This window comes from Pteropus vampyrus, unplaced genomic scaffold (assembly GCF_000151845.1).
Source record: "Pteropus vampyrus isolate Shadow unplaced genomic scaffold, Pvam_2.0 Scaffold51, whole genome shotgun sequence".
NCBI lineage: Eukaryota > Metazoa > Chordata > Mammalia > Chiroptera > Pteropodidae > Pteropus > Pteropus vampyrus.
In genome coordinates this window covers 5,593,836-5,608,266 of record NW_011888832.1, presented here as the reverse complement: position 1 = coordinate 5,608,266, position 14,431 = coordinate 5,593,836, and the positions used below count along the sequence as shown (strand labels likewise).

General features: G+C 65.1%; 1 protein-coding gene across 3 annotated transcripts in view; it reads left to right on the top strand.

Moving 5' to 3' along the window:
- The window catches only part of ADCY7 (adenylate cyclase 7), a 31,490-nt gene that overhangs the window by 13,512 nt on the left and 3,547 nt on the right, over positions 1 to 14,431 (top strand). Inside the window, exons 6-21 of one of the 3 annotated variants that reach the window (XM_023530656.1) lie at positions 1,386 to 1,513; positions 2,806 to 2,964; positions 3,126 to 3,258; positions 5,613 to 5,804; positions 6,070 to 6,104; positions 6,703 to 6,786; positions 6,936 to 7,008; positions 8,173 to 8,270; positions 9,069 to 9,153; positions 9,565 to 9,690; positions 10,417 to 10,515; positions 11,501 to 11,691; positions 12,565 to 12,655; positions 12,878 to 13,033; positions 13,655 to 13,738; positions 14,313 to 14,417. In XM_023530656.1, the coding sequence (XP_023386424.1) occupies positions 1,386 to 1,513; positions 2,806 to 2,964; positions 3,126 to 3,258; positions 5,613 to 5,804; positions 6,070 to 6,104; positions 6,703 to 6,786; positions 6,936 to 7,008; positions 8,173 to 8,270; positions 9,069 to 9,153; positions 9,565 to 9,690; positions 10,417 to 10,515; positions 11,501 to 11,691; positions 12,565 to 12,655; positions 12,878 to 13,033; positions 13,655 to 13,738; positions 14,313 to 14,417 (1,839 nt within the window). Of the gene's footprint in view, positions 1 to 1,385; positions 1,514 to 2,805; positions 2,965 to 3,125; positions 3,259 to 5,612; positions 5,805 to 6,069; positions 6,105 to 6,702; positions 6,787 to 6,935; positions 7,009 to 8,172; positions 8,271 to 9,068; positions 9,154 to 9,564; positions 9,691 to 10,416; positions 10,516 to 11,500; positions 11,692 to 12,564; positions 12,656 to 12,877; positions 13,067 to 13,591; positions 13,739 to 14,312; positions 14,418 to 14,431 lie in introns of all 3 variants that reach the window. The other 2 variants (XM_023530654.1, XM_023530655.1) reach the window with 2 other exon arrangements.

Genomic DNA, 14,431 nt, shown 5'->3' with positions numbered 1-14,431 from the left:
CACTCCCTTCAGGCCCCTTTGCCCTGCCATTCGGAACTGAGCATGTGACAGACGGGGCCCAGCAGGGGCAGCTGGCACACACTCCAGTGGGTTCAGGGGAGGAGGGTTGAGTAAAGGGACTGCTCAGACAGTCATGGCAGATACCAGGACCTGGAGCGAGGGGAGGCATCCTGCTTGTCACTCATGCTGGGCTATTGGCCCCAGGCCTGATGGACATGGGAGGGAGCAGGTTCTAGACCTGGAAACAGGGTACCTTGGTTCCAGAGGGTAGCCAGATGTTCGAGACCCTACAGGAAGGAGCTGGGGTGTTTGCGCCCCAGTCCCTGGCCTCCCTTCCCCTGGAAGTCAGTGGGCAAGGCTGCCTGCTGAGCATGAGGAGCAGGGTGGGGGTGGAGCTGGAGCCTGCATGTAACTCCTCCGTGTTCCCCAGAACCCTGCCCCCAGGCCTTGGTACGCGTGGCCACGACTGCCGAGGGCTTACGGAAGGTCTAGTGTCCGCAGAGCCTCCCCAGGCGGAACCTCAGACAGCCCGCCTGGGCCCCCTTCCCCCGCTGTGGGCATTTTCCTGTGTGACCCCGTCGTCTCTGTTCTCCCCCCGCTCCCCAAACCCCGCAGCCCCATATCATGGCCATCTCTCGGCTTACCTTGACCCCTGCCGACCCCTTAGCTTGTGGCATCTGCCACCTCTCCGTCTTCATCTCCCTTCTGGCTCCCCGTCAGCCACACTGACTGCTCGGCTGACTCAGGCAGCTTTCTGGCCTCGGGGCCTTTGCACATGCTGCGTTGTCCCTCGGCCTGGAATGCCGTTCCAGGCCGTTCCTCCAGACCCCGGTGTGGCTTGCTTCCTCCCTTCCTCTGTTCCTTTAGGTCTTTGCTTGAATGTCATCTTCTCCGAGAGGCCTTCTCTGACCTGCGCGCTTCCTCTGCCTTTCTGGGCTTCATTTCCCTCCTGAGTGCTTACCACCGTTGGACGTCTGTAGATGTTGTTAATCTAGTTTGGTGTCCCATTCCGCCACCCGTGGGTGGGCTCCCAGGCTGTAGGGAGTTTTGTCTGTTTTGTTCACTGCCGTGTCCAGCACCAGGGCCGGGCGGGGCGCTGTCTGTGCTGGAGCTCGGCGTGGGTGCTGACGCAGGGGCCCTCCTCCAGGGCACTCGGACGGCCGCCCTCAGCGCTGCTGGCTTTCTCGCTGGCGCTTGGACTTTCTCCTGGAGAGCCCCATGTCCCCTGTCCGTCTGTCAGCTCCAGAAGCAGCTACCGGTGGCTGGGACCCCAGGGGGAAGGCCCTGGCCAGGCCCTGGCCTGGTTCACCCCGGGGAGCGTGGGAGGTGACTGGCCTGCGTGACCCCACGCCCCCGGGTGACCGGGCCTGCTCCTCGTCCTGCAGGCCAACGAGTGCATGCGGATCAAGATCTTGGGTGACTGCTACTACTGTGTGTCGGGCTTGCCCGTGTCCCTGCCCACCCACGCCCGGAACTGTGTGAAGATGGGGCTGGACATCTGCGAGGCCATTAAGTAGGTGTCATGGACAGGTCTGGGTGCAGGGATCTGTCCCTGTGGTGGACATGGCGGGGACTGCATTGTCCCCATTTTGCAGATGAGGAAACTGAGTTTCGAGGTGAGGGTGGCTTGCCTGGTGCACTCAGCTGTCTGCATCCCCCCCGCACTGGGACTCCGAGGCCCAGAGAGCGTCAGAGGCTCCGAGCTGGGGGTCGGGCGGGTGGGGCAGCTGGGCCCCCCTCCTCCAAGGACAGAGTCTCAGTGGCAGCAAGAGGTCCTCGCAGACCTGAGGGCTGACTCCGAGGCTTCATCTGCTTCCTGTTCCCCATGAAGACCCTAGAGTTGGGGGGACTGGCTCTCAGAGCTGCAGGGAGACCCGCAGCCTCCTGGGGCTCCTTCCCACCACCACGCCCTCCCTGTGAGGCCGTCTGGAGCCCCCGCCACTGTGCTCTGTGGGAGGCCCCCATACTCATGGGCTGGGCCCCACCGGCCAGTGTTCCAGCAAGCAGGGCTCTCTGGGCTGCCTGAGGCCGTACCTCCTGATGTCAGCCCGGGTCCAGCTCATCCTTCCTCCTGGAATCTCACCAGAGTTGGCAGAAACACTGGACAGGGTTGGGGTCCCAGCTGGCCCTGGCCTGTGTGCATGAAAGTTGTGCTGGCCCCCTCCACCTAGCTTTGACCGCGGTGGGCTCTGTCCCTTCCTAGGCCTGTTGGTGGACATGTGGCGCTGGCCACTCCCTGAGCCCGCACCCTCATACTAAGGGGACCCAGAGGCCCTGCTCCTGTCCAGGGTGCCCTGCTGGGGAATCTCAGCTTGGGCTCCTTGCGTTGACTGGTGCTAGGACCCCAGGGTTTCTATTCCCCAGAGGGGGCCCCCAAAGGCTGGCGCCTCTGTTCTTTGTCTCTGCTGGGTTTGGGGCAGTGCCTGAGCCCCCTCTACAGACCCCCACAGCCTTCTCAAACCCATCCAGGGTGCTGGGCTGGGGAGACACCCGGTGACGGAATTTGGGGCCTTCTCCATGAGCTGCAGTGACAAATGACACCTGGAATTCCTTATCCTCCCAGCCTTTGAGCTTGGGACAGGCCTTGTTCATTTGCACACTCCCAGGGATGGGTCGCTCAGCTGCTGTCAAGGAGCCAGTGCTATTGGGCTGAGGACATCGTTCCTGTGAGCGGGGCCTGCCCTGCTCTGACACCCTCCCCCACGCTCCCCCACGCTCCCCCACGCCCCTCGCTCTGCCCCCGCCTCCAGCCTGCCTGGGGCCAGCAGCCCTGGCTGGGTGGGCGACCAGACGGGTATGCCCCAGGCAGGTGCGGGAGGCCACGGGCGTGGACATCAGCATGCGCGTGGGGATCCACTCCGGGAACGTGCTGTGCGGCGTCATTGGCCTCCGCAAGTGGCAGTATGACGTGTGGTCCCACGACGTGTCCCTCGCCAATAGGATGGAGGCGGCCGGAGTCCCTGGGTAAGGCTCGGCCGCAGAGCGGTGGGGTTAGAGGCCAGGGTCCGACTCTGGGTGGCGGGCGTTGGGCGGGTCAGATAGAACCGGGGACCTCGCGGCTGCCCCGGGCTCTGGCCTGGCTGCTCCGTCTGACTGGGTCCCCCACCCCCGGCCTCCACCCCCAGCCGAGTGCACATCACGGAGGCGACACTGAACCACCTGGACAAGGCGTACGAGGTGGAGGATGGGCACGGCCAGCAGCGGGACTCCTACCTGAAGGAGATGAACATCCGCACGTACCTGGTCATCGACCCCCGGGTACGAGGGCTCAGATGCAGGGGGGCGGCGTTGAGGGGGGCGACGGGGGCGCACACCTGAGGGAAGGCCCGTGGAGGGAGAGCGGGCTCCCCCTCCGGGCAGTGGAGGGGCGGCAGTGAGCTCCCCGTCGCCGGTTCCCGTGTGTTCTGGTTCCCGGGTAACAGCTGCCCCTCTGTGCTGCTTTCTGTGGAACGAGAATGCCAGCGCCGGCCACACGGGGGGACGTCGCTGCCCCGCGTGAAGCACTCGCTGTGGCCGCATGCAGCATAGACACTCTTGGGATAATGGCCACTCTTAATTTGTTTTCCATGAGGGTATCAGTCATCTGAATTTTCAGAAGACACACTTTAAGAGCATGCTTTGGATGAGACTCAGGAGCCGGACCCCTGTGTCCTGGCTCTGACCCGCGGCGTCGGCCGCCTCCTTCCCCACGAGGACCCCGCGGTGGTGGTGGGCAGCGCTGGGCTGCTCCCGGCCTGCCCCGCGCCTGCATAGGACAGTCTCCCCGCCACGGGAGGCGGCTTGTCCTGTGGCTGCTGGTGAATCATCCTTGGGGCTCGCTCAAGAATGTCAGCCATGGCAGGCTCTTCCTGCCCCCTCTCTCTGGCCTTGGCTGTCCTCAGGCCTAGTCCTCCCGGCCTCCAGGGAGCCACGGGCCAGCCCGTGAGCCTCCCCCAGCATCTGCTCACCCATCTCCAGCCCCCTCCCGGGTAACCCCGGTTCTCATCCTGCTGTTGTCCTCCGGGGCCCTGAGTTAGCATCTGGGGAAGCCCCTCCTGCGTACCTGGGGCTGCCCGGCACCTCCTCGGAATATAGCCCAGCCTTCGCCCTGGACCCCACGGCGTGGGTCCCTGACCTCTCCTCTGCCCCCTTCCCCCCTTCCTCCTGAGCACACTTCCCCCCAGCCCCGCACCACCCGCCTGTCCCTCCCCTGCCAGGCTCGTCCCACTGCAGGACCCTTGTCACTGCTGTCCCCGCCTCCCAGAGCCTGGGTGGCACTGTGCGTGACGCCGTGCTCCTGTGCCTGCACAGGAGACCTCCCCTGTGTGTGCACAGAGGATGCTCATTTCTCGTGACCGCATGTGCCGCCCCAGGATGCCGTGGGCAGTGGACTTCCTGGGTGTCATGGGGGTCTCTTCCCCGCTTCCGCAGGCTCTGACTCACGTCAGTGGTGACGTGCGGGGTCACTTGTGGGCAGTGACGATTTGGGGGACCGGCCTCTGAGCAGGTGTGTTTTAACTGAGAAAGGATGGATCTTTGGCACACATCTTGGGGAGCCAGGGTGTCCGGCTCCCCTGCCCTGTGACAGAAGTGTCAGCGACCTTGAACTTGAGCCGGCTGGGTACTGTGTAGGCAGAGTTGCCGACAGTGGAGGGGAGACCGACGTGTGACCTCCGCCCACCGCAGGCAGGGCACAGTGGCTTCTCAGACCCTGCCTGGGACTGTCGCAGAGGCCGAGTCCCACGCTGCTCGCTTGTGGCTCGGCCAATGTTTGTGGCCGCGGCTGGTCCATGTGGGTGTATGCGGGGACCCTGGAGATGGGGTCTCCTGGAGGGCAGTCATGTTGGGGGTAAGGGGTTCCACAGGCCTCAGGATGGCCCGAGCTTGTTTCCGGCGGTCTTGGGGGTCTTTCTCCTCCTCCCCCCTTTTTCTGGTCCTGCTCAGCCTCCCCACTCGGAGTGGGGCCCAGGCGTGTCATTACGGGGACGGGACAGGACTGGGGTGCGGGGCTGGGCTGGACTCTGTCAGGGCCTGGCCGCGCCACCGTGTGCCGGGCATGGCCGCAGCAGGCCCGTGTCACTTGATGGACCCGTGATGTGTTTTGGGGGCCACGAGAGTGCAACTCCCTAAGATGGTGCCCTGGGCGTGAGGAGGGGGGACCGCCCCTCAGTGGGACGTCTCTCCGAGTTGCTGGCCAGCACCCCTCTTTCTTCCTCTGCTCCCCACAGGAGGGACATGTGCTGGCCACATGTGGGTGGATGGGATGCCTGTGGCTTCCCTGGGTGCTGTCTCCCCAGGGTACCTTCCCGGGGAGGGGCCGGTGGGCTTCCAGGCCCCAGGGACAGTGTCTGGGTCTGAGGTGCCTCAGTGGGCTCGTGGGGCGTTGGGGCTTAGGGCCCGGACCCACTTCTGCCCCTGGGGAGGTCGGGAGGGGTGAGCACAGCTGCATGTGACTGTCTCCCTCCAGAGCGGGACAGGGCCCCACGCTGGGGCCACCGCTCCAGCCAGCGAGTGCCCTGGGCTTCAGCCGGTCCCTGGGGACTGCCGAGCCAGCGGCTTTGCTGCTGTTTACCCTTCGGCCAGACGGGGGGGCGCCAGGGCAGGGGTGGCACCGTGTCTGTGTCTGCCCGCAGAGCCAGCAGCCACCGCCACCGAGCCAGCACCTCCCCAAGCCCAAGGGAGAGGCGGCGTTGAAGATGCGGGCGTCCGTGCGCATGACCCGCTACCTGGAGTCCTGGGGCGCCGCACGGCCCTTTGCCCACCTCAGCCACCGCGAGAGCCTGAGCAGCGGCGGCACGCCCGTGCCCAACGGCCGGCGGCCCAAGGTGGGACCGGGCGGACGGGGGCCTGCGCGGGCGGGAGGGCCTTGCTGGACGGTCTTCCGGCCGGGCCTGCTCTCCGTCCGTGAGGTGGGCCGCGTCCCTGCCCCGCGTCCCGCCCTCCTGGGACGTGCAGGCGTGTGGGGAACGCTCCCGGGGCTGCGATGTCCCCGTCCGCCTCGTTCAGTCTGGGTCTGGGGAGCCTGCGGCTGGGATGGTGTCCAGCACCCTCTCGTGCTGGACGACGATGGCCTTTCCTCCTCCCTTCCAGGTCATCCCCCTGCGACGCCACCGGACCCCTGACAGGTAGGCGCACTATCCTCTGTCTCCGTGAAGCTGTGGCCTTCCTGGCCACATTCTGTCTCAGTCACCTCCTCCAGGCAGGCTGCCCTGACCAGCCTCTGCCAAGGAGGGCAGCTGTGCGAGGCCCTGCGCTGACCGCGGAGCTTGCCGTGGCTTGGGGGGCAGTGTTTGTAGGGACCAGAATTTCACAACGATCAAGTACCTGTCGTGTGCCTGCCCGGCAGCGGGATCAGCGGGGTTAGTGGGGCTGGTCCGAGGGGCACTGTGGGGCTACAGGAAGGGCCCTGGACCGGAAACGGGCCCCCCGTTTCTTGCCGGGCTGCTGGCCGGTGGGGCGATGCTGGGCCTCTCGGGCCTCAGAAGGACCCCCATCCCTCCACCATCCCATACGGGGCCCTGGGACCCCCACTCGGGAGTCATCTCATCTACACCCCTGCCTCTGCCAAGGGGATGTGAGCCCATGGGCGACGCATTTGAGGGTATCCGGACATGGCCCATGAGCGACGCATTTGGGAGTGTCTGGACGTGGCCCATGGGCGACGCATTTGGGAGTGTCTGGACGTGGCCCATGGGCGATGCATTTGGGGGTGTCTGATTCCAGAAGCGCATCCCCGAAGGGGCGGTCCGAGGATGACTCGTACGATGACGAGATGCTGTCGGCCATCGAGGGCCTCAGCTCTACCAGGTGAGCCTCCTCCCTCTGCTCGCCCCGCCCCTCAGCTGGCCAGGCCCACCTTGTGCCCTCGAGGTCCCCCGGGGGCCCAGCTCCAGCTGTGTCCGGGCCCCTGACTCCTGCTCCCCCGTCCCCGCATCTCACTGCCCGCCACCCCGCAGGCCCTGCTGCTCCAAGTCTGATGACTTTTATACCTTTGGGTCCATCTTCCTGGAGAACGGCTTTGAGCGAGAGGTAAGGGCCCTGAGCCGTTACAGGGGTGCGGGCTCCAAGGCCTGGGGTGAGGTGGGGTGGGGGACGCAGGCCAGGGGCAGCTGCACGCCGGCTCTGTGTGGGAAGGTGCGGGGGACTGGCCCCAGCTGGCTGCCGGGTGGAGTGGGGGCTCCATCTGCTGGCCTCCCCCATGTTGATGCTCCCCTTCCCGTCTCCCGCGTGAGTTTGGGAGACTGTGGTCCCTTCGGATGCCAGAGCCTCAGCTGATAAGGGCCGGCCCCGTCTCAGGCCGACAGTGCCCGCCTCACGCTCGGGGACAAGCCCACACTTAGCGCCGGCGTTGAAGGGACCCGACTGGGCCGTGCCCAGTGCCCGCGGTCACCTCGCCGTTGACGTGTTTACGGCGCGCCTGCTGGGTTCGGGCGGCGTCCTAGGCGCACACGTCCCGTCATTTAGCTCTCACTCGGCTGGCCAGGCCGGGCACCGTCACCCGTGTCGCCGACTGAGGTCTCAGTGTGTCTGGGCCTCAGGCGGCCTGTTGGACAGAGTGCCTTGGTGCCGGGACCTCTCTCCTGCCTCGTCCTCCAGGACTGGGCGTGGGGTGGGGCATAGGGGGGAGGCGTCCTCTAGCTGGGGCTTCTGAGTTGGGGGTTCCCTGGGTGGGCAGCCTGGGGTTCAGAGGCCGACATGGTCACCAGGAAGCCTACCTGGCAGGCCCTCCACGGGCGTGGGACCCGGGACTTGGCTCACTCGTTTGCACTTTGGGCCCGGAGCAGGTGACCGCTGTGCTAGGCGGGCAGCTCGGGGCTCAGGCCCGGCCTCGCTCCCCGCTTTGGGGTGGGGACACACCCACCGCAGCCCCTGTAGCAGCAGCCCTGGAGCTCAGGGTTCCTGTCTGCGGACTGGAGCCCTGGGCTTTCAGGCACCTTGGAAATAAAGGGGGAGACCTGGGTGTGTGGGGGAGGGGAAGGTAGCACCTCTAAACAAAGGAGCAAAGTGGGGACAAGTGAGTTACTCATTCACGATGATGTCACATCACTGGGAGCTCAGGGGCGGATGTGAGCTTTGTTCTTAAGGTGATTAACATGAGCCGGGGTGGGCCGAGGGCTGGAGGGTCAGGTCGGATGGCCCCGCAGGGGAGGCCTGGCTGTCCCAGCCACCCCTCACAGTCTGTGTCGCCCCCAGTACCGCCTGGCGCCCATCCCCCGGGCCCGCCACTACTTCGCCTGTGCCAGCCTCGTCTTCCTCTGCATCCTGCTCGTCCACGTCCTGCTGATGCCCAGGTCAGATGGGGGTGGGCAGGATGGTCAAGCCGCTGGGGTCAGCCTGGGGCTGGGGCTGCTCAGAGTTCTGTGACCTGACGTTAGACCTTGGAGTCCCTTGGCGACGGCGTGTGGGCCCTGCCCCTGGAGTCGCCAGCGCTCAGAGTACACGTGCTCGCTTGAGCCACAGGCCTGCTCACTCCCAGGTGCCTCTCACCACCTATTATCTGTGTGGCCGTGCAGGCACTTCCCTGTGTGACCCTCCCTGAGGTGCTTGGAATGGCAGAAGGACAGGCTCCTAAAGCCCTCAGGACCCCTCCCCAGCAGCTATAGGAACTGAGGCTGGGAGCGGGGAGTGCCGCCACCATGCCTGGGGCCCTGGGGCGGGGGAGCAACGGGGCAGGGTGCAGGCCAAGGGGAGGGAGGCGGGTCAGCCCCGAGGTGGTTCTGGGAGGGTGGGTGGCCACGGGGTCCACTAAGACTGTGGTTCAGGATGTGCTTGGTAAAGACAGACTAGGGGACGCATCTGTGTGGCACTTCTGGGCCAGCCCCGAGTGCCGAGGCTGCACGGTCTCTCATTTCTCACACGCCTCGCCCAGAAAGGGGGGCACGACGTTGCTCTCGGGCCTCGGGTGGTGGCAGCGAGGCAGCTGGACCATGGCTTTTGAAGGCCCCCTGCCCAGTGTGGAGTCGCAGTTCAGGAGGGGGCAGAAGCTGACGTGCGCCTGTGAATTGGGGTGCTGGGTGGGGGAGCACTGTGTGGCTTAGCCCTGAGCAGGTGGTCCCCCAGAACTTAGGTTTTTTTCCCCTCCTCCCCAGGACTGCGGCTCTGGGCATGTCCTTTGGGCTGGTGGCCTGTGTGCTGGGGCTGGTGCTGGGACTGTGCTTTGCCGATGAGTTCCTGGTGAGTGGGGATGCCCCGAATGGGCACCCGTGCAGCCCCACGGGGGTTGGGACTGTGGAGGTGCCAGCCCCCTTCCCTGGAGACCCTCCCTGCTGAGCTTTGCCCGTCTGAGCCCCTGCCCCTCAGGCCTTGAGGACAGTCACTGAGTGCTCCCCGGGCATCTCTTGAGGGTTCTGCTTTCCCAGGCCTGCTCGTGTCCCCAAGCGCCCGTGGCTGTCCACAGCCCCAAGGGTGGGAGTGTCCCTTCTTCCTGTGCTGGGCACAGCGCCTACCCTTCTCCATGGCCAGGCTCCCAGCAGCTCTGGTCTGCGGACCCCTGGGCTGTGGGCTGCCCCGGCCAAGGCCTCCACTCCAGCAGGCTCCCCTCCTTGCCCGGGGCTGGCGCTGGGTGACTTGCCTCTGCTTCCACAGAGGTGCTGTCCAGCCCGGGGGATGCTCCGGTCCATCTCCGAGAGGGTGGAGACGCACCCCCTGCTGCGGCTGTCCCTGGTCGTCCTGACTGTCGGCAGCCTGCTCACCATCGCCATTGTCAACATGGTGGGTTCTGGGGGGCAGGGGCGCGTCCTGGCAAGGCCCCCACAGCAGGCCCACTTCCTTGGAGGGGGGAGTCTGATGCTGGGAACCTCCAGATCCTAGCCTCTTCTTAGCTTGCCGCCTAAAAGCTGCAGCTGGTGTGACCCCCCTCCAAAGTCCTCGGCCGGCCCTGGTCGCACCTCAAATACGGGCTCGCGGCCCCCAGAGGACTCATGAGGCCGGTCCCACCGTGTCCTCAACACCCCATCCTTTCGTCTTGGCCCCCTGAGGAGGCCCTGCTCAGCCTCTCCGAGACTCGGTTTCCTCTCTGGGGACGAGCCGTCCTGGGTACAAGCTGGGAGGACACTTGGGCCCCTGTCTTTCGGGCTGTACTCACATGCTCAATGCTCAGGCAGTGCTGTCCATGCTGGTCCCCCCATTTCCCACACTGAGGGCCAGGGGCTCCTCTCCTCCGTGTCCCCCCACTCTGGGCTCTGTGACTGTCTCCCTCAGCGTCCCCTGGAGAGAAGGGGCTCATTGGGAATGCTGATCCCAGCTTCTCCCCACCCCGTGTCAGCCTCGTGCTCTGGGGTGGCGTCTGTTTTCTGCACCCTTCCCACTGTGAAGCCGATGGCTGCCGTGGCGAGTCCGCCACAGCTGGGCCTGGCAGGAGATGCGTGACGCTGGCCCCTCCAGATCAGCCCGCCCGCTGGGCCCTGGGCCCCCTCACGGGACCTGTCTTCTCTGCAGCCACTGTTGCCTTCGCGGGCCCTGGGGCCACCTGCTGGGAATGAGAGCAGCCTGAGCGCCACCCACGGTGGGGCAGGGACCCCGTGCGAGCTCCTCCAGGTGCGTGGGCTGGGCCTCACGTGGCCGCTCCCGAGCAGCGGGGGACATGAAAAGCCACCGATGTCTAGGGCCTGAGCCCCCAGTGTGGAAGGGCCGAGCCCGGCCTCTCCCAGGAGTGTGGGGGAAGCAGAGCCCACAGGGGCTGCGTTGACCTTGGTCTGGGACTCATTTGGCCCGGGTGTGGGGGACGCCCTGTGCTGGCCTGTGTGTCCTAACCGCTCACTCTGTGGCAGGCCTGAGGGGTTGGCTGGTTTGCCTGCCATGTGGCCCCAGGCAGGCGGTCAGAAGCAGTGCGGGAGCGCCCTGCCCGACAGCGCTACAGGCTGTGGGACTTAAGGGGGTGGCGGTGGATTTTGAGCTGTTCTGGAGACGCAGAAAGGGCGCGGGATGGGGCGGGCGGGGAGGGAACGGGAGCAAAGCACGGGCGTGGAGTGGGAGCAGGTGTCACTGCCGTCCTCCCGGGGAGGGGGCGGGGAGCTGGGGGGCGAAGGCAGCAGGAGATCTGACCCAGCTCCGGCGGGGCATGGGTGCTGAGTAGGGGGTGGGGGCAGGGACTGGGTCTTGCTCTGGGGCAGTGGGGAGCCACAGCGTGTTCTTGAGCGGGACAGTGAGGAGGGCGGAGCGGCACCGGGGAGGGCAAGCTCGAGGCTGACCTTGAGGCAGGGTGGCCGCTCAGGCGCGTGCCCGCCGCTGCCCTGACCCTTGTCTCGCAGGTTTGTTTTTGTTACGCTTTTTCCTTTAAACGAGTTCGCTGACCATAAGTGGAAGTAAAATCGCAGTAAAAACACCCAATGCTCCAAAGCTCGAGATCTCGTTGCTTATTATTCAGGGGTCAGGAAGGCAAGAGGGTGATGCTGAAGACACACTGGCTCCTCACGGGATCCCCGAGGCGCTAAAGGCGTCCCTCCCTCTGGTGACCGCTGGTCCAGGAGGCGTCTCTGGGAGATGGGAGATGGTGGGGTGACCCACACCCCCGTCTCTGCAGTATTACACCTGCAGCTGCATCCTGGCCTTTGTCGCCTGTTCCGTCTTCCTGCGGATGAGCCTGGAGCTGAAAGTCGTGCTGTTGACAGTGGCCTTGGTGGCCTACCTGGTGCTCTTCAATGTCTCCCTGTGCTCACGGTGGGACTGCTGTGACAGCCTGGGCAACCTCACCAAGATCAACGACACCCTCAGGTGGGGCGCAGTTCACTGCCAGGGCCCCAGCCCTGCTGGCCGTCTGGATTGTGGCCCATCGTGGCACCTTCGCTTTGTGTTGGGGTCCTTTCAAAGCCAGGGGCTTCGGGCTCGCGGCCCGTCTGGACTGGACAGCTGCGGGTGGGCTGCGTGCTTTCCACTTGACAGAAGGCGGGTGACGGGCTCCCCTCCTGGGTCTGCAGCTCTCAGCGCTGAGCGTGACTCATGGGCCGGTCCTCCAGGGGACAGTCCTGTCTTTAGGCCAGTCCAAGGGTGGGGAAGGGGAGCCTTCAGTTCCAGCCCAGCCCCCTGCTTTGAGCAATGTCCTGATCCCTCAAGTTCTGGAGAGAACAGTTGTCTCTGGCCTGGTCCTGGACAGGCGGGTGACCCTGTGGCATGCGAAGGGCTGGTGTGTGCATGGTTCTGGGGTTTGGGGCCCCACGTAGATTGAGAAAAGGGGCTGGACTCCCCTGGAACTAAGAGGCTGGGCTGTGGGTACCCCGAACACAGCCACTCCTGGGGGTCTGGCCTGTACCCACAAACTCCTGCCAATCTCCCGGCCCTGGACCCGCCCAGGAGCCTGGCTGCCTCTGCTGGTCCTCTTGCTTCGCTTTGCCACGGCTAGTCCTTGTCATCACGTGTGAGCTTGGATGTCACCTCAGTGAGGCCTCCCCCCCCTCCCAGCCAACCTCTACCCTACACCCCCTTTTCTTTACAACCTGGGGTTGTCTTGTGTACTGTGCACACGAGACCGTGAGCGCTGGGGGCAGCGATGGCTTCCGTCTTGGCGGCTCTTCCCGGGGCAGCACTGAGAGTCTGGGGGCTGCGCGGGGGCTGGGCACGACCCCCGCCTTCTCACTTCGTGTCCCACAGCCCCTCAGTCTGTTCATGGAGGGATCTGAAGACCACGATCTGCTTCTACCTGGTTCTGTTTTACACCACGCTCATCCTGCTCTCCAGACAGGTGAGGCTGGGGAAGGCCCCCCCGCACCCTAGCCCAGGGCAGCCCCTCGTTCTCCACTTGGAGAGGGAGCGAGGTGGGGCCCGGCTGCCTCAGGGGGAGCAGTGCAGAAGACAGAGTGTCCTCGGGGAGCCCTGGTCCTGTCTCCCTGCATCGCCCACGAGTGGGCCCCCAGCCACTCTGCCCGCGCTGAGCCCTGGACCCTGGCTTCCCTGCTGTCTGCAGATCGATTATTACTGCCGCCTGGACTGTCTGTGGAAGAACAAGTTCAAGAAGGAGCACGAGGAGTTCGAAACCATGGAGAACGTGAACCGCCTCCTTCTGGAGAACGTCCTGCCAGCCCACGTGGCTGCCCACTTCATTGGTGACAAGTTAAATGAGGTGTTGTGGCCACTCGTGGGAGGGAGATGTAAGGTCCGGGGGCCGTCCTGCACGGCGATGGTTGTTAACTACAAACCGCTTTCCCAGTTTGCTTCCCCACGCGCCCCGGAGACAATGTGTGCCATTAGCTGTGGGACACAGGCCCTGGGTCCAGAGACCTGGGTGACGCGAACCTCGCTTCTCTGGGGCTCGGTTTCCCATCCGTGAGATGGGGCCACTACTACCTGCCTGGCAGGCTGGCTGCGCCCATCTGGCTGCGTCAGGCATCTGTAACCCAGATAAAAACATGTGCGTTTCCACCAGTTCCGTGCTGCCGCGTTATGGCGAAGGAACAGGCCTGTGAGTGGGGAGCCGGCTCCTGACAGCTGCTTCTCCCCTGGGGGTTCTCAGCCTCAGGACTCGGGGCATTTCAGAGCAAAAGGCCCCTTAGTCCTCCCAGACGGATGGGTTCAGGATCCCGTTTTCAGACAGCCAGGCTGCGGACCCCTGAAGCCCGCTTCCCATCCCGAGGCCGGGCGGGTGGTCACAAGGCCCCGCTTTCCCCTCCCCCCACCCCAGGACTGGTACCATCAGTCCTACGACTGCGTCTCTGTCATGTTCGCATCCGTGCCGGACTTCAAGGTCTTCTACACGGAGTGCGACGTCAACAAGGAGGGGCTGGAGTGCCTGCGCCTGCTCAACGAGATCATTGCTGACTTTGACGAGGTCTGGCCCATCCCCACCCCGGCTTCTGGGGCAGGGCGGGGGGCGGGAGAGGGCGCGGGGCGCCCCACACCTGATGTCACACGCCATGGCTCCCGTGGAGGGGGCGTAAACTCTGCACTGGTTAGAAAACGTCCAGATTTGCCCTCTTCATTGCTCTGGTCACGAGTCTTCCCTGATGGGCGGGTGGCCACGATGAGATTGGGTCCCCGTAGGGCAGCCTGAGTCCCAGCCTGAGTCCCAGCCACGCTGTCCACCTCTCTGGGAGCCCTGCCTTGTCTGCGCTTGACTAGGAGGTGGAGACGAGTAGCGGACATCCCTGCGGATGCTACCGCAGGGCCACGGATTTAGCCAGCATGAGACCAGACCCGAATGGAAGGGATGAGGGAGATGGGGTGTCAGGGGACAGACAGGAGGAGACGCAGGGAGAGAAGCCCCTTGTGCTCAGCTGGGAGCTCAGCGACCCCGTGGGAAGGACGTCTGCATCAGAAGTTGGGGGGACCCCACACAGTCTCAGGATCGGGGGCAGGACTGGCTGCAGCAATGTGCTACACCCCTGCCTCCCTCTGTCCTGCAGCTGCTGTTGAAGCCCAAGTTCAGCAGCGTAGAGAAGATCAAGACCATCGGCAGCACCTACATGGCAGCTGCGGGGCTCAGCGTCCCCTCAGGGCACGAGAACCAGGTACTCAGCCGATC